Genomic DNA, 20,119 nt, shown 5'->3' with positions numbered 1-20,119 from the left:
TATAATAGGGCTGCACGATTATGACAAAAATCATAATTGTCGATTATTCCCTTGAAATTGTAATTTCAATTAAACGATTCTCACAATTTACATTGAATGATGTTTATACCATTGTTTGATGCAACTGCATGCCGTATTTTTATATGAAAATAAACAAGCTGAAAACACTCTTTCAAAAAAGAAAAATCGGAAAAATATTTAGTGCTTTTCTATAGTATTAAGCCTCAAATGTCAAATATCGTATTGGTTTCTTCTTTAAATTATATAAAAAAGTAAAAATATGAATGGTATAATGTTATACTAAAACTAAAACAATGGATGCACTGGGACAGCCGTGCAGAGCAACTGTCATGAAGTTGAAGGAAGGCATTGGTCGGAAATGAGTAGTTAGTAGTTTGCAGTTGGTAGGTTCAGATCTACAGAGGAGTGGCAGTTGCTTCTGAGGGGCTGAAACACAAAAGCAAGTCCTTAATGAGATCCACCAGATGGATGACAAGCTAAACTCACTCAGTGTGGACACCCGATGCTGAGAGATGTCCGTGAACGCTTTATCACGAACAGAGGCCCCACACCTCCCGCTTTACGGAGGAAGTGATGACACAATCCGTTGAGTGTGATCTGATAGTGTGAGAGCTTCATAGCAACCTGGCTAACGCTGCGCAGAGGTACGAACGGAGACAGTGATGAACACTATAACAATGGCAGGTTGCAGGTTTTTTTAATCATAAACAAGCAATAATGATGAGACCCGTTGGCGTGTGAAAACTCGCAGTTGCCATGGCATTAACAAGATCTCATTATATTCAGAGGATGCATGTGAAAATGTGTGGGAGTGTGTGTGTGGATGTGTGCGTGTTCAATGACAAAGACAAAGAGAGATTTTTTTTGACTGAATTTTGATGAATTTGAAGAAGTAAGTGTGTTTGTTTATGACTTATTGATTTGGTGTTATATAAATAATTTTTTCAATTATAAACATATATATTTGTCAGTAATGCACATGCTCTGATGCATAGCACAAATTTTGTTAACAGGTTAAAAAAGTTTAAATGTGTATATATATATATACCATTCAAAAGTTTATGGTCAGTTTTTAAAAATAAATTAATACTTTTATACTTTTAGATAGAATGCATTAAATGAGTCAAAAGTGACAGTAAAGATATTTATAATAGGGCTGCACGATTATGACAAAAATCATAATTGTCGATTATTCCCTTGAAATTGTAATTTCGATTAAACGATTCTCACAATTTACATTGAATGATGTTTATACCATTGTTTGATGCAACTGCATGCCGTATTTTTATATGAAAATAAACAAGCTGAAAACACTCTTTCAAAAAAGAAAAATCGGAAAAATATTTAGTGCTTTTCTATAGTATTAAGCCTCAAATGTCAAATATCGTATTGGTTTCTTCTTTAAATTATATAAAAAAGTAAAAATATGAATGGTATAATGTTATACTAAAACTAAAACAATGGAAAAACCCTTAAGATAACATGTAGAAAGAAAAAAACACATCTTAAGTGTGCAGAATAACATAAGTGGACTTGGAACGATTAATTGCCGCTTTGAACGATTAAGTAATTGTAGCATCCATAATTGTAATTGCGATTAGAAATGTGATTAATTGTGCAGCCCTAATTTATAATGTAACAAAATATTTATTTTTCAAATAAATGCTGTTCTTTTGAGCTTTCTGTTCATCAAATAATCCTGCAGCAGCTCATCTGTTTTCAGCATTGATAATAATAAGAAATGTTTCTTGAGCAGCAAATCAGCATATTAGAATGATCTCAGAAGAATCATGTGACACTCAAGACTGAAGTAATGATGCTGAAAATTCAGCTTTGCCATTACAGGAATAAATTACATTTTAAAATAGTTTAATAATAATTTAATAATAATATTTAATAATATTACTGTTTTTTTTTTTTTTTACAATATTTTGATCAAATAAATGCAGTACTTGTGTATGTATATAATATACATACACACATAGATATATACTGTTTGTATGTATATGTATATTCTAATAGCATATTCATAAATTAAAGAAAGAATATTTAGTAAAAGAGAAAGGAAAAAATGATATAGAAAGGAAAATACAAAACAGCATCAGCAATTGAAACACATCCCAGAATCCCTGAATGCAACTGTTGTTTATTTGTGTTGGTGGTGAGTGTACTGGACATGTCCTGGCGTGGCTAGGGCAGTTTTCTCTAACAGTTCGTATTGGTTTCTTCTTTAAATTATATAAAAAAGTAAAAATATGAATGGTATAATGTTATACTAAAACTAAAACAATGGAAAAACCCTTAAGATAACATGTAGAAAGAAAAAAACACATCTTAAGTGTGCAGAATAACATAAGTGGACTTGGAACGATTAATTGCCGCTTTGAACGATTAAGTAATTGTAGCATCCATAATTGTAATTGCGATTAGAAATGTGATTAATTGTGCAGCCCTAATTTATAATGTAACAAAATATTTATTTTTCAAATAAATGCTGTTCTTTTGAGCTTTCTGTTCATCAAATAATCCTGCAGCAGCTCATCTGTTTTCACCATTGATAATAATAAGAAATGTTTCTTGAGCAGCAAATCAGCATATTAGAATGATCTCAGAAGAATCATGTGACACTCAAGACTGAAGTAATGATGCTGAAAATTCAGCTTTGCCATTACAGGAATAAATTACATTTTAAAATAGTTTAATAATAATTTAATAATAATATTTAATAATATTACTGTTTTTTTTTTTTTTTACAATATTTTGATCAAATAAATGCAGTACTTGTGTATGTATATAATATACATACACACATAGATATATACTGTTTGTATGTATATGTATATTCTAATTGCATATTAATAAATGAAAGAAAGAATATTTAGTAAAAGAGAAAGGAAAAAATGATATAGAAAGGAAAATACAAAACAGCATCAGCAATTGAAACACATCCCAGAATCCCTGAATGCAACTGTTGTTTATTTGTGTTGGTGGTGAGTGTACTGGACATGTCCTGGCGTGGCTAGGGCAGTTTTCTCTAACAGTGATAGGGATCTTGGGTAAATACACAGCCTGGAGGTGTGTCCGCCTTGTGCTGCACAGCCTGCTGGGTGGAAACACCACATCAATTCCCCAGCTCCTGCTGCACACAGGACATCAGTATCTTCTCGCCCTTGAGCTGCCCTACAGCTACCTGTGCCACCACGCTTGGGGATTCAGCCACTGCTCTTGAGAATAAAATGATGTGTTATTTCTTCAGCTGTCTGAAGCTTCGGCCAGCTCCAATCTTGCAGAATTAATGTGCGCAGTAGGAAGAGCTCATGGGAAAACACCTCAAACCAGACATTTGTTTTCAAATGGTCAACATCAGGCATCCTTATTATGCTGTTTAGTTGCTGCATTCAGTGTTAGAAAGCCCAGTGACCTTACATACTGACTTACATCTGAACCTCATTCATAATAAGCACTTAGTTTACTCACCCATATACTTAACCACATGATTCTGTTGCCACAGTTACAATATAAAAACTCTGTCAATCAGGCCTTCATGAGTTGAGTTCTAGAATAGCCAATTACAGCTCACAACGCAACTGCCCTACAGTCATAGTGATGATTATCTAGTATTCACTGTATCCCTTCTACTAGTAGAATTATCAAGGGCTAATGGATTTAGAGACTGCCCTACAGATGTTTCGATGCCCTGGTACATCCACCAATCAGATCAGAGCAAATCAAATGTTTTATTTTCTTGTTGTGATGAAGAAGAGTCAGTAAGATTAAAAAATAAATAAATTACACTTTTATTCAACAAGAATTAATTAAATTGTAAAGACTTTATATATTTTTATAATGTTACAAAAGATTTATATTTCAAATAAATTTTTCATTTGAACTGAACTGAAAAAAAAAATGTTTCACAGTTTCCACAAAATATTAAAGGGGTCATATGATGCGATGAAAATTTTCCCTTTTCTTTGGAGTGTTACAAGCTCTTGGTGCATAAAGAAGATCTGTAAAGTTGCAAAGACTAAAGTCTCAAATCCACAGAGGTATTCTTTATAAAAGTTAAGAGTCAGCCACGCCTACCTAAAACAGCTCGTTCTAACACGCCCCCAACATGTCTACGTCACAATGTGGGAAGATTTGCATAACGCCGCCCAAATGTTCACGCAAAAAAAGAAGGCGTAACTTTTATTCTCGCTGTAGTATTGTTGCTGCCGCCATGTCGTGAAGACGCTGTGTATTTTGTTGTGAAAGCGAAACTACTTTGTTTGGTCTTCCAAAAGAGGATGATATCCGCTTCGTCATGCCTGGAGCTGATCCGTGCTGGTCGCTGAGGGAATACATCAACTTTGCGCTGTGGATCGCCGGATCGACTTTCACCGTGGACGAAGCGGAGTCCAGCCCAGGGTCGTCACATGCGGTTGCCGCAAGCCCGCCGGATGCTCTTTCGTTGAATCTGCTGTCCGCGCCGTTCTCAAGCACGCCGGCCGTTCCTCACTCTCGCCCGCCGTGTGTCGCTGTGTGTTTTGTTGTGAAAGCGAAACTACTTTGTTTGGTCTTCCAAAAGAGGACACGAATAGAAATCAGTGGTTAAGTTGTATTTACAACACTGTTCCAGAACACTTCAACCCAAATATTCAGATGTGTCCAGCGCATTTTATGCAGGACTGTTTCCTGATCCTGGAAGAGTAGACTACAATGCTGGCTGTTCTGACTCACAGACTGTAAGTACGTATTCATATTTAAAGGATTTTCCACTGATGATTCAAACGCAAGTTTTGAGCAGTGTAGAGTAGCGCTTGTTGTTTGTCATCAATTCACAAATGCAGACATGGTTTTATGTTTATGCGGCGCGATGCAACACAACACGTAAAAAGACAGTATAAGTCATTATAATCCGTAATTATGTCCCCACTGGATGCAACAAATGCCTCGTTTATAATGGGTTTTAATATTTTTGTCTCGTCGCTCCGGCTGGACAGGGCATCACAGTATGGTAAGGGGCGTAACATTTCCGTCACACACTTGAAGTATTCGGCCAATCACAACCCACTGGATAGCTGGCCAATCAGAGCACACCTCGCTTTTTAGACCGATGAGCTTTGTAAAAATCGACACGTTTCAGAAAGGCGGGGCATAGAGGAGAAACAATAATGTAAAGTATGTGGAAAATAATGTTTTTTTAACCTTAAACCGCATAAACACATTTCATTACACCAAATACACAAAATAATGTTCTTTTTAGTAACATCATATGACCCCTTTAAGAAGCACAACTGTTAAGAAATATTAAGAAATGTTTCTTGAGCGTCAAATCAGCATAATACATTATTTATGAAAGATCATGTGACAGTAAAGACTGGAGTAATGACACAGGAAAATAAATTACATTTTAAAATATATTCAGAGACAGACATGGTCACTATGAATTATTGTTGTTGTGGAAAAGGAGTGTGTGACATTTCTCCATTTGTGTTTTGTCCATGGAAAAAACATATCATTGTACAGGTCTGGATTGACACAAGGGTGAATAAATACTGAACAAATTTAAATTTTTGAGCCACCTTTAAACAAATATTGAGATGATGGCAAACTTTGTTAAAATGCAAGGTATGTTCTAAAAGCTAGGAATACTCATACACTTATTCATAAACAAGCGTGCACAACATCTGCATCATTGCTCATGTACTGTATGTAGTATGGCTTAGATAAAAATCATGCCAGAACACCTCACACATATAGTACTGTAATCTCTTACACACATACACACCATTCACTCATCCATGACAAACATTCCTATTCTACCCAGCAACGCTCCTTAATAACTGCCCCCATTTCCCTCTGGCCCAGACAGACCCAGCCACGCTCGCAAATTCCCGATGCTGAGCCTCTAACGCACAGCCCAGACGCAGCTTTCCCTTGCTGGAAGAGAGGTGGGGGGAGAGTTTCCCCATCTTTCTGCAAGCGGGCTTTTATTACCATGCTCACAATCATGAATTAATGAGAGCCAACAAAAAGGCTGATGGCGTCGGGGTCACTCATGCATACTTCAGCTCAGTACAGTAGCAGCTCAGCGGGGGTCTGGCATACTGTCTGCCTGTCTGAAGTGGCGTGAGTATGAGGGGTCAGCACATGACTGGCAGGGTCTCATACGCTCAAATATACACTCTGATGTATGCACACACATACAGACAGCCTGTCTGAGAAACAAGCTGTAGTAAAGCATAATGTCACCACTGCAGGGTAAAGGCGTGTGACAGCACATCTGACCCAGTAATGGAGGGAACGTGCCCGTCTGGATGCTTTCACGCAACTGTGTTTATGTGGTATTAAAGTGTCAGGGAATGGGGGGAAATAAAATGCAACGATAAAAGGAAAAGAAAATTCACAAATGGGATTAATTTTCAATTAATAATGCAAATAAAATTAGATAAATAACTATTTATTCAATAAGTAAGTGTAAGTGTATTTTTATATTTATTTATTGAACAATTATTAATAATGTATTATTAGTATTATTATTATCACAATTCTAGTAAGCAATGAGATCTCAAAATCATTCGATTTTCCTAGTGTAACCCGATCAGAAGTCTCAATATGAACTCAAACATTTCATATCCAATTCTTGGCTTGACATCTGGTACACAAATTCATATTAAATTAAATATAAATTACATTTTACCCAAGCCATGAAAGGGCAATTCATTTTGGTTTTAGATTTACTTAATGTCTGTAATGAAAAAAACTGTTTGAAATTCATTTGATTCCCATTTCCAAAAGAAGAATTATAAGTAAGCCTAAAAAATGCCAAAGAGGCATTAGACAGTTTTAAGAAATAACAGTTTCAAACTCTTTTGCAAGTACACTTTGCAAAATGTAACATTTTGCTTAGCTAGAGAGAAGCTGTGTGGACAGGAATAAGATGCTGGGTCTGTCCCTGTCAAGATGTGCTGGGAGTTGTTTTAGAGCTGCGTTTCACCCATGTAAACATACTGTATGTAATGAGTTATTTATATCACTGATCACTGCAAATAGGAGAAACAATAAGGAAAGAGAGCACATGTGTGTTACAGAGAAATACTGTAATATTCAAACATGTGACATCTGCAAGCAGGTGCTAGTGGAAATGCATGACCATTTGTCAAGGATGTGAGTCTGACACATTCATACACACACACACAACACACACAGGCCTTGAACAGATGTAGTGTGCTGTATTAGTGCAGGAGGGTGTAACATTAACCCTGGCCTGCTATCTCTCTGGGACCTGTCTCTCTCTCAGCTGCTCGGGTGCCAGACAGACCCTGGTTTCCTGTGTGTTCCTGGGTGCACGAGCCGAGGTGATTCTACACCCTATTTAAGGGGGCTTCAGGCCCCCTTGTCTATCATATTAGCCTCGCTAAAAATGTGATTAACGCAGCTGTCACCACCAAACTCTAATAAAAAAGGAAATTGTGAGATAACGTTTAAAACAAATAAACATTTATGCATTTGGAAGTTGCTTTCATCCAAAGTGACTTGCGACATTGAATTCAAGGTATATATATTTTTATCAGTCCTTGTATTCGCTGGGAATCGAACCCATGACCATGATGTTTCTAGCACCATCCATAAATGTTTGAGCTACAGGAATGCACTTAATAAAATAAATTCACATTGAGAGATATAAAGTCACATTTACAAGATATAAAGCCATGATAGTGAGAGTTAAAATTACAATTATGAAAAAAAAAAAGTTGGTGGTATTAAACTGTCAGAGCGTGAAATTAATGCAGTGACAAAGGGAAGATTCGCCTTTGAGATTAATTCATAATAATACAAATAAAATATAATAAACCAATAATTTTAAAATAAATAATTATAAGAATATTTTAAATAGTTATAAAAATAAGTTATTAAATAACAATTCATAATTAATACAATAATAAATATTTTAATTTCTCAGTTGTGTCTTCTAATAAGCAGTATCTTTTAGAAAAATAGTCGCAATTACTAATAGTCAAACTTAAATATATTTTTTTAACTCTGAGGTGGCTTCGATGAATCCATCTGTGATCGTGTCAGACCCTTAAAGTATGCACTTATGTGATTTGTACTGAAAAGTGTAGCTGTATACAGTCATTGAGTCCAAAACGTGGCACAGATTGGACTGAACATGGTGTTACAGGTAAATTGGGTTACAGGTAAAGTTCCACTCAGGGTGTCGATGTTTAGCTTGTTTACTTCAGATTTTGGTTTGTTTACTTGTTTACTTTTGGTTTATTAAAAATGTTCAAAACTCATAACCTTTTGACCTCAAAAAAGGACCTCTAATCTGCCATATCCTAGAATCTCTGCAGACTCTTGTGCATGGGAGCATCGGTGTGAGTGAGCATGTTTGTGAGTCTCAAAGGCAGGTCTGAACCCATCCACATGGGGTCACTGACCTGTTATTGAGGTCTCAGACATTATACTACAATCTCTGGCTGTAGTACTTTAAATAGTGCTCTGTTCATTTTGAAACGGGACTATTCATGTAGCAATATGATAGTCTGGAATGAAGAAATCAGTTCCAGTATGTGTATAGGTGATATGAGGTTGTGTGAAGCACAGTTGTCTTTCCCAGGTTGTGCGGTTGTACACTGAGCTCCCACACAGCTGCTTGGCGAGCACAGAAATAGTTAAAGCATTTCGGTTATTGAAGAGTTAAGAGTCACAGGTCACTGAGCGTTTGTTCTCTGATCCGTTGATGTCTTACCCCCACAGCCCCTGACAGCTCCTCAAACTATCTCTCTTACTTTCTCTCTCCTCTGTACTTTTATTTCATAAATAATGCGAGTGGCACTTCCTGTGCCTCAAACTTAGATCCTTTGAGATTACAGGAAAATATCAGGGGATTTCATGTGCTGACTGCATGTGTGGTGTGTCGAGGTGTGTGCATGTGTTTGCCCTTCTGTGCATTAGTATGAGCAGTGTGACTCTGCATGCCTCTGAAAATGTGGCGTTACACATGAACGTGCTGTGCATCGTGTCAAAGGCTGGTGTGTAGGACTCGTGTCACGGCTGAAGGTGAAGCATGACTGTGCATGTGTTAGCATACAAGGAACACTTACTTTGTGATACAAAGCCAAACACTATCCAGCATAGGCTTAATACCAACTTGAAACTATACAGGTTTTCTACACAGCCTTAAAGGGGTAGTTCACGCAGATATGAAAATCCTGTCATTATTTACTCATTGTTTCAAACCATTGTGATATTCTTTTTAATGTGAAACACAAAAGGAAATGTTTAGCAGAATGTCCAATATGCTTGTTTTCATACAATTAAATTGTTTGGTTTGGTCAATAGTGTAACAATGCATGAAGCACAGGTCAAACAGGATTCATTTTAAAACCAAGTAGCTTTCTGTCGGTCAGTGTGCGAATCCACGTGACTAATTTGAACCTTTTGCAAAATCTGCTTGGTGAAATCTTACGCCCTCTCACAAAATTCCTGATTGCGCAAATTCCTGTTTAAAATATTCTTATTTCTACCACGGAAATTTGCAGATCAACAATAAAAATTACCTCACTTTAACAAAGTTTGAATTCCTGAATAAAAACATCTTTAAAAAATTATAATTTGACCTACCTTTATACAACATATGATCACAGTGCATTAATATATACAAATTATATAAAAGTCTAAAATAAAGTGATGGTCTAAATATTCTGTTACAAAGAATGCTATCTATTGAACTCCATTCAGTTAACCTTTTTCTGGATATGTTAATTACAAGAACCATCTGAATGAACTGATTCGCTGGAATGAATCAGACTTTTCAACGCTACAATTGAAGAGAGTGAGAAAGTGTGTTTGCTTTTACAGTTCTGGCACAAAGTTAAACTGAGATGCGTATCATACAACATCATGTCCCAAAATGACACCTTAACATACAGTATGTCTGTCTATGTCACAGAAATCTCTCCTTCATTGGACACAAACATGCAGCATGAGAATCGCTGAGTGCCGTCTCAGACTATAGCGGGAGCTGAATATTGACAGCAGCTGCAGGGATGGGAAATCATTCTAATTCAGCACTTTTGCAGATGAAGGATTTTTCTGTTCAGATTTAAAGCTTCACTTTGATGAATGTTCCCCGTTTTTGTTTACATCAATATTTTTTTGTCAGAAAGCTAACCGAGTGCGTCTATTTCTCTGTGTGCGATAGACAAAAGAAAGTGCAAGAAAGCAAAGAAATGTCTCTCATGCCCCTCTAGCCAAGTCCACTCTCTGAGATTTTGGTTAATACAAAAGCTTCATGTCTTACACATGCATGTAACGGTGTGTTTCAGCTGCTGTCTTCACATTTTTTGTGCTTTCTCTCCCTTCAAGGCTCCGACTGTTCCAGAAACTTCACCAGTCCATCAGGTGTGATCGAGTCACCCGGCTTCCCTGACAAATACCCCCACAATCTGGAGTGCACCTTCATCATCATCGTACCTCCTCACATGGACGTCACCCTCACCTTCCTGACATTTGACCTGGAGAACGACCCCTTGCAGGGCTCAGAGGGCGAGTGCAAGTACGACTGGCTGGAAGTGTGGGACGGCCTCCCGCAGGGTGAGTCTAGATGTTGTAATCCTGAAGAACTCTGTTTGGATTTACAGTCAGGGTTCGGATTAGACCGCGGTATTCCAAAGTCCAGACCACCCGTGACTTTAAGAGGATTGCATTTCCCATTTCCCTCTGACCTCATTGTCTGCTTTGAGATCAGTATGTTGCATGTCTGCCATACATAATTTGGTCACTTAATGATTTCTAATCCACATACCATCCACTATCACACTATGGGCCATCTGGTTGGTTTATCCACCAGTCTATACAGCTTTTCGCTTTTGCCCTGTGACATGCACCACCCGTCTGTTGGCCGCTGTGCTTGCAGCTCCACCGGTATGAAGCTCAGACGCATTGCTGTCATGCTGTTACTGCGGCTGCCGCTGGAGCTATTTTAGTAGCAAGCGTTGGCAGATGAAAGTGGAGCCCAGGGCCTTGTTTTGCCTCATCTGCACCAGTCGGGGCCAAAAAGCCACAGAACCCATATTCTTCTACACATAGGGGTGGAGGAGATGGAGGACTGGGGTAACAGCAGCCATGGTAACCTTTATCAGGAAAGTGAAAATGGGGCGTGAATAACACTGCAATAGGATTTAATCCTTGTCTGGAACAGATCGCTGTGGAATACACTCTTTTCCCACAGCTGTCTTATTAATGCTTTAGCCCTGAGACCCCCATACTGCCCCCACCCTCGCCCTTCTGCTTCTGGCTTGGGCTTGATATTGTAGCACTGCACATGCACATATAATCAGACAAACAATACTTGTAGACACTAAAACACAACAGTATATTTAAGGTGGTCTAATAAATCTAACCAGCTTGACCAAGATCATCAGGTTCAGCAGCTAGTTGTACAGTTCTCATTATATAATATAACAATAAAAAAGCAAATACTCATTACTGTAATGTGTTTGCATGTTATTGTAGTATGTTTTGTATTGTCCAATCCGTATTTATTACTGTTATGAAAATATAGTGTAAAATATGTTTAACTGTGCAAAAACATCTTTATTTGCCTTATGAAAAAAATACTACTTAATATTATATTATATTATATTATTTTCATTACATTTATATTTTTTCCCATGTCAATATTTTTACGTTTATCTGACATATTTTCCACCATATTTTCATTATTCATAAATGAAATAAGAGAAGAACATCTTAATTTTCCTTTAAAAAAAAATATATAATTATATTAATTTGTGTAATATATTCTTTTATAATATCCACCTTATTTTCCAACACAGAAGTAAGGCGTTGTCTGTGACTTGGGCCTGATTGTATTTACCTTTATTTATGAAAAGTGATTTTTGACGGGGACTGTAAGCAACTTTCGACAAGCAAGATTCACACACACACACACACACACACACACACACACACACACACACACACACAGGGATAGCGTCCTGATCAAAGTAGTATACAGTAGCCACCTGATTCGATCATCAACACCATCAAAGGCGAGAGAAAGAGTTATTTCAAGCTACCGTTTGAGAGCACTTGCGGTATTAAAGCCCCTTCCTCTCCAAAAGAGAAGAAAATCAATGTACTTGATTGATACAAGGCTATTTCACCCATCCGGGACTCTGAGTGTGTGTGTTTGTGTGTAAGTGCCTGTGTGTGTGTCAGGATGGACGATGGATTCATTACAGAGAGACAGCAGCCTCTCTACAGAATTACAGCCTGACCAAATTAAATCACACATTTATTGACAGTTAAATGTCCCAGAATTCAAAGAGGTGGTGTTCTCTAGGTTGTAGGCACATAAACAGAATAACCAGCCTTATCTTATGAGTGGCCGGCTGGAGCAAAATGAGACCCGTTCACATCCCAGCACTGAGAAACCATCTACAATTGTGTGTTTTGCAGTGGGACCTCTGATTGGGCGGCATTGCGGTACCAAAATCCCCTCTGAAATACAGTCATCCACTGGTATCCTCTCTCTGTCCTTTCATACGGATATGGCCGTGGCCAAAGATGGCTTTTCTGCCTGCTACAACATGACTCTCAAGGAGGTCAATGACAGTAAGGGATGTTTTTCTTTCAGCTTTGAAACTGAACTGTTGGTCTAGCTACCAATACGAAAATGTAGTTTGCAAGTAATAAAAAAGTAGCTAACTAAATGGAAGCTTTTTTATCTTTTTAATTATTTTTCAAGATTTTTTTTTATGTAAACTAAACAAACTAATTCAATATGATTCAATAAAATGATTCAGATTACAAAGTTAGTAGCAGCCCTGCTTTTAGTTACTCTTCAACACTGCTGTTTATTTGCGTGTCTGTCTTTTATCTCAGATTTAATGTAAGAAAAACTCTGTGTTCCTTAGATTTCCACTGCAGTAATGCTCTTGGCATGGAGTCAAACAAGATCAGCGACGACCAGATCTCTGCGTCATCCTCCTTCTATGATGGCCGATGGTCCCCAAGACAGGCTCGGCTTAACTTTGAAGATAACTCTTGGACGCCCAATGAGGACAGCAACAAAGAATACATCCAGGTGAGGTTTCCTCTCTCTCATTTGTGTGTCTGCAAAGGGTAGAGAACAGGGAACAAGTTCTCATCCCTCTCAACTTACTTACATGCATTGTGAAATCTCAAAAGGCTTGTGAACGGACATGTGGATTTGAGATTTCTGGTTCTAGCAGGAAGTCGGCCGGGTTAGGTGCTACACCAGGCCTTCAGAATGAGACTCATTACTTTTGGTGTTAATTTAAGTGGTGTGTCGTATTTGTGTCAAGATGCTGCTGAGTTGTGGACTTCTGGTAGAGCAGCTGTTGGGTTGTGTTAACACCTGACATCACTCTCTCGCTCTCAGGGTCCACGGCACAGACATCCATCTTGACAAACAGCTGTCGTAAATGCCAACATGCCCGAGGACTATACTTCACCCAGACGCTTTGGCTCTGGTGTGTGTGTGTGTTCAGAATAAGCTAGGTTGTTCTGTTTTAGGTGTGTACATGCAGCTGAGATCCGCGTACAATTGATATTCATCGATCCATCCAGTGCTTCAGGGTAAATTAACTGATGAAGTTACCTTAAAGGAATGCTGTGGGCACAATACGAGTTCAGAACTGTTGTTGAAAGCATCTGTGGCATAATGTTTTTTACAATGGAAGATTATTTAGAGTTGTACTTAACTTTTACCATATTTTAGTTTAATTTACTTTTCTATTTTGTTTTGTGTTTATTAAAGCAAAAATAATGGTTACACTTCACAGTGGGCACAGTTAGAGCCCATTGTTAAAAACTTACTGTTTCAAAATAATTATTTAATTTAATTTAATTTAATTTAATTTTATTTAATTTTATTTTATTTTATTTTATTTTATTTTATTAAGCAAAAATAATGGTTACAGTATGACACTTGCAAATTAGGGCTAATTGTTAAAAACGTACTGTTTCAAAATAATGGCCAACAAAAAGAGCCATACAGTATTGTGAAGGAATCTAATTTCAGTTAATTTTATTTTATTGTATTTTTTAAGCAAAAATAATGGTAAATGGGCACTTACAAGGGCCAATATTAATTATATTATATTATATTATATCCCATTTTTCTGCTCAGTATTATGACAATGTAAATCTTTATTTTATTTTATTTTTTTGACTGAGAAAAGAGACAAAATTATCTTCTGTGGTAATCAACATTATTCCACAGATGCTGATGATGGCGTTTAACTTTTTAGCATCTCATCAGATCTTCTCTTATGCTCTTTTTCCATTGTTTCTCTCGCTCTCTCTTTATTACTATTCATCAGGGACTCACTTCTCAGACGTGGTAGGCTACATCTCTCTCTCTCTCTCTCTTCCTGGTCTCTGGGCGCATGCAGGGGTTGATGATGCACAGCCCGCTCTGATGGTAACAGCCACTTGATTGATGAGGGCCCTTTCCTAGGAATAAATAGTTAGCAGCAGTCCTGGGTTCTATTGATTTTTTTGTCTAGGTGTGTTTCTCTGTGGCCCTAAGCAGCTTTACAGAAGGTTCTAGGTGTGTGTGTGTGCTCGTATCTGTGTGTGAAAGCCACACCTGTCTCTCTGACAGATAACAAACGCTGCAGTTTTCGCGCTCATGTTCGGATGACATCCCGCTGAGCAGGGAGAGCCGAGGATCATGGGTAACAGCCCTCCTCTAGGACAGGAGCTGAATGCCTGATTAAGGACCTCGCTGCAGTAGAGGCGGAGGGGCATAGAGGCAGCTCTTGCACCGCAATCATCATCATCATCATCATTGTTGCGGGGGGAGTTGAGGGAGAGTTGAATGAAGGTGGTTAGTATCGATCAGAGCTCAGGTGATTGATCTTAAGGCTCTGATAACACCTTCGCTACTGCCCGTGATCTGCAGGGAGGGGATGCCTCATATTCCCACAGCTCTATCCATCTTTCAGCTCTTCCCTCTATCTCATTCCTCTCACATCCCTCTCTCATCTCTCCTTCTGCTTCTTTACTTATCTCACTTTCTCATCATCCTGATTTTAGTGGGGATTTCTAGGAAAACAAAAACATATGAAAATGTTTTCCTGAACTAACATAAAGTAATATAACTGGAAAACCAAACACTAAAATAATACATGTTCATTATTCCAAAACAAACTGAAAAAAAAATGGTAACAAAAAAAATTTAGTTTGGTTTTTAATTTTATACAGTATACTGTAATACTAGATGGCGCTGAGAAATGTAATATTTTAAATTATTTAAATGCTTATTTAGTTTTAGTATAATTTAATGTTAAATTTTATCCTTTAACACAGTGACTTAATTTTAAAAGGTCAAAAATATTTAAACTTAAATTAAAAACTAAATATTATAAAAACTAATTATTAAAAAAATGAAAAACTATCATAGAGTGACAACTTAAAAGGAAAAACTAAAAACTTTTATAAATTACAAAATATAAAAATATTTACTCATATTTACAACTAAGGCTTTGTTCAAGCATTAAACTTTTTAGTGCGTGCCATTTGTCAAATTTGCGAATTTGTCTGTCCACGTTAGGCATCAAACTGTGATATGACAATTACAACCAATCTGAAGAAATTTGATAGTTAAAATACTTAAATGTGGACCATGATTTTGGGTGGATGGGGCTACCCAGCACAACCCACAGAAATAGAAACCAAGCAATCGAAAAAATGTCCCGTCACAGTTAATTACAACAAAAACCCTTATCGCAACACAGATTTAATTCAATTTTCCTTTTTTTTTTTCTCCTTAGGTGGACCTGCACTTCCTGAAGGTCCTGACGGGCATTGCCACCCAGGGTGCAGTCTCCAAAGAGACACACAAGTCCTACTTTGTCGCCACTTTTAAGCTGGAGGTCAGCACTAACGGAGAGGACTGGATGATCTACCGCTACGGCAAGAACCACAAGGTACGATCACGCGGGAACGGCACATTTGAGAATGTGTGAGAGATAAAGCAGTCAGTTTGTTCTCTGTTTTCCTGCACTGGTTATAGAGATGTGTGAAGTACTGTCACACGCTGTGTGTGTGAGATTCAGAGGGCCAGAAAAGATTTCAAAAGACAAAAGGTAATGACATAATTTACTTGTATTTGTAGTTTCTGTGGAGGGTCAGTTGAAATGCTGGTTCTCCTAGCTTAACAATTAAGACTTCTACAAGAAAGACTATGCTGGTCTAGCATAAACCAGCATGGACAGGCATCGAAATGCCAATCGAAGCCGGCATGCCAATCAAAGATGCTCTTTTTGGAAGCATCTTTAGGTGTAGGCTGATGGGAGGCAGGGCTCCATCAGAATCCATTAGAAACCAAGTGAACAGGCTTGAATGAAAGGAATATGGTGGGAGGTCAGAGAACAGAGGGAGTTGAAAAGAGTGATAAGCAATGTTCCCTCTGATTTTTTTCTTGCTGAGTAAAACTTTTCTCTATTAGGTGGACATTTCGGCCACTTGATCAAAAACATTCTTTATACCAGACTAATAAATAATAATAAATAATGCACATTTTAGGTTACCTGAGAAAACATTTTTTTTTTACAGTGCTGTGTTACCAAGAAATTCTATTAAAAAAAAAATTAAAAAAAATCAGAACAGTTCAATTCTTTGTAATAATATATTATAAAAAATTAAGCAGATATTGCTTATGAATTCCCATTTTGAGGTCAGTTATTTATTAGGTTCATAATACTATAATATAAAAACAAACTGAAGCATTTAAACTGAGAATAGAATAGAATAGAAAACAAACTGAAGCATTAAAACAGAGATGTTTAAGCTAAATATTTTTTTTTAAACGTGAACATGAATTCTTATATAGTTATCTAAGTAGAGTTTAGAGTAGTAGAGTTTGCATACACCTGTGTGTGACTTTAAATGTCTCAGAGATTTGTTACTGTTCTGTGCCTATCATTCGCTATTTCCACCACTTAATCAAGCCACTCTTTAAAACATGATGTCGTTTTATTTCACGTCATTGCGTTTGCGTTGGCTCTAGTGTTGAGTACACAAGTATTAAAGTATTCGATTTCTTTCTTTCATTCTCTTTCTTTGAAACCTGTAAACCGTGTTCTAACTCTATAGCGGTTTGCCCGAACATTGCAATTATTTCGCATTTACTAGAATTCAATCAATGGCTTTCCCAACTCAGTTTTGTGTGACAGAGAAGGTGTCCTGTGCGCAGCATATTATTTATTCTGCGCGGTCGCGACATAAGAAGTAAGAACATTGGTGATAAGGCCTGTGTAAAACTAATCGTCCCATGTGGTACATGCCTCTAATCTTCATTTATTAACAAATCCCCTGGAAATCCTGTATGGAGTTGATTGCTTGACAGGGGAACATGTGAAAGCTCTGATGTTAGCATGATGATTTTGGAAGAAGCTGTAAAAAACCGCTCAGCCGCCACTAAGAATAACCTGCCGGATACGACCCCGGCCACCACCAGCTGGCGTTTGGGTCTTTAGCCCCGGACCCCCTGCTGGAGTAGCCTCTGGCTTTAATCTTCCAGAAAATCTCAGAGCTCAGTCCTCCCTTAATGTGCTCAGTGTTTTTACGGCTTTGGTTTCAGTTCAGCTAAGCTTTGTTAAGATGTCTGGCTGTGTCGGAATGGGAGATTCGCGCCTTATGGGAGGTGTGACCGGTCAGTGTCCATTTAGAAATGGTGCTATTAAGTAATGTACTGTTTATTCATATGCCTGGAAGGAATGTATATCAATGTTGGCAGTTATCTAGCAAGATGCCTCACTCCTGCAGACAAAATGCATTCAGTCATGGCTTTTTTAATATCGCCTATATAGATTAACAGGAAATAGCATGTTGGCATTGAAATGAAATGTAAATGTGCAATACTGTAAGCAGTTTTGTATGTATGAGTATCATGTATATGAACTCTGAGTCAGGCAGGTTATTATTTTTCAGAGCTGTGTGGTGATGGTTTGGGTTGATACTAGCACCACATCAGGCTCTCATCTGTTTCACATGATGATGGTGGAGGTGTGTGTGTCCCTGGACACTGACAGATTGTGTGTTTACGGACAAACAGGAAGAGCTGCTGAAGAGATCACTGTAGGCTGGTGGCTGATGGTCTCATTGTAAGTGTGTGTGGTGTAAGTGAGATATCAGCAGAGCTGGGCTTAATTTCTTCTCAAACTGCCTCAGCTGCTGTGGCGGGTTTTCACTTCACTTCTAGATTACCTGCAGCACACTCATTCAGTCACTACTAAATCAGATCTGATAAGATCACACACATACAGCTCTGTTCCAAAACCTTCGTGCTGCGTATATAGGAAGCTACAGTAGAAGGCAGCATCCTAACTGAAATGTAACCTTATAAGCAGTGTTGGGTGTAACACATTACAAGTAACGTGAGTTACGTAATCAGATTACTTTTTTCAAGTAACTAGTAAAGTAACGCATTACTTTTTAATTTACAAGAGAATATCTGAGTTACGTTTTCAAATAAGTAACTCACTCACAAAAAACAAACACACAGATTCTGTATTCCTCAAAATGAATAAAAATAATGCAACTCAGAATATGACGCAAACCCGCAATAATTAAATGCTAAACAACACAAATATGCTTTGTGTATTTAATCCCATTCTATTAACCAATGTCTTTGCTTCTGACCTTCGATGATCCAGTTCAAATATACTAATAAGCAAAAATTACTCTAGACAAACATCTGTGTGTCTTGTTTTTTATTGCTGAAGTGTGTTGAAATTTCTTCTTCTGCATTCTACTGTACGGACGTACATTTACTTTCCCTTCAGCCTGAGGCTTATTCATTTCACTTTTGGTGTGAAAAGGCCAAAAATAGAACTTGTTTTATTTTAAAAACAAGCAAGCCCTGTCCAGATTTAAAAAGTAACGCAAAAGTAACGTAACGCATTACTTTCCATAAAAAGTAACTAAGTAACGTAATTAGTTACTTTTTTATGGAGTAACGCAATATTGTAATGCATTACTTTTAAAAGTAACTTTCCCCAACACTGCTTATAAGTTCCATTACCTTATCACTGATTTGGAACACTCTATACTGCAAAAATAATGAAAATTAATTAATTAAAAATAAAAAAAACATATGCCATTTTTAATTAGCTTGAACAATTTTTGAGACTTTTCAGTAATGAAATTACAAAAGCACAATAAGTTTTTTTAAAAAGAAATTAATTCTTTAATTCAAAAAGGGTGCATTCAATTGATAACATTTCTTTAAAAATAAGTATAATGCATTTATAATGCATTTATATTGTTATAAAAGATTTCTATATCAAATAATACTGTTCGTTTGAGCTTTCTATATATCAAAGAATCCTGAAAAGAAATGTATTATGGTTTCCACAACAAAATAAATAAAAATATTAAGCAGACACTGAAGACTGCTGAAAATTCAGCTTTGCCATCACAGGAATAAATTATATTTTTTAAATATTTGAGTATTGTTATAATATTTCACAAATTTTCATTTTTTTTACTGCATTTTGTATCCAATAAATGTCAAGTCACGTTTATTTATATAGCGCTTTTAACAATACAGATTGTGTCAAAGTAACTGAACAGCATTAATTAGGAAAATAGTGTCAATAATGCAAAATGACAATAGTAAACACTAATTTTTCAGTTAAAGACAGTTCATCATTGAATTCAGTGATGTCAACATCCAGCTCAGTTTAAATAATATCTTTGCAATCATGTCAACGATATCGCTGGAAATTAAGTGTGTCCCCAACTAAGCAAGCCAGAGGCGACAGCGGCAAGGAACCAAAACTCCATCGGTGACAGAATGGAGAAAAAACCTTGGGAGAAACCAGGCTCAGTCGGGGGGCCAGTTCTCCTCTGACCAGACGAACCAGCAGTACGGAAAAATCAATTTAAGACGTAATAAAACAGACGATGAACAATATTAACAACAATTATTATATGATGCAATCAAACTTATAGCAAAATGTGGTAGTTCTGTAAGTTGTTTCAGGGTTGGCATCATCAGAGGTCCTCTGAGGGGTTGCATCATCACTTCTCAGGTCTTCTGGATCCAGACTAAAGCTTGTGTAAATCC

The 20,119-nt window shown here is 37.1% G+C and overlaps 1 protein-coding gene across 1 annotated transcript in view; it reads left to right on the top strand.

The window, feature by feature from the left end:
* Window positions 1-20,119, top strand: part of LOC107593021 (neuropilin-2-like) — a 46,516-nt gene that overhangs the window by 3,986 nt on the left and 22,411 nt on the right. Inside the window, exons 2-5 of the mRNA XM_016282601.1 lie at window positions 10,378-10,605; window positions 12,475-12,630; window positions 12,933-13,102; window positions 15,819-15,974. Coding sequence (XP_016138087.1) covers window positions 10,378-10,605; window positions 12,475-12,630; window positions 12,933-13,102; window positions 15,819-15,974 — 710 coding nt within the window. The remainder of the gene's footprint in view (window positions 1-10,377; window positions 10,606-12,474; window positions 12,631-12,932; window positions 13,103-15,818; window positions 15,975-20,119) is intronic.

This window comes from Sinocyclocheilus grahami, unplaced genomic scaffold (assembly GCF_001515645.1).
Source record: "Sinocyclocheilus grahami isolate Dianchi unplaced genomic scaffold, SAMN03320097.WGS_v1.1 scaffold162.1, whole genome shotgun sequence".
Taxonomy (NCBI): domain Eukaryota; kingdom Metazoa; phylum Chordata; class Actinopteri; order Cypriniformes; family Cyprinidae; genus Sinocyclocheilus; species Sinocyclocheilus grahami.
The sequence above is the reverse complement of the archived record's forward strand: the minus strand, read 5'-3'. Positions and strand labels throughout refer to the sequence as shown.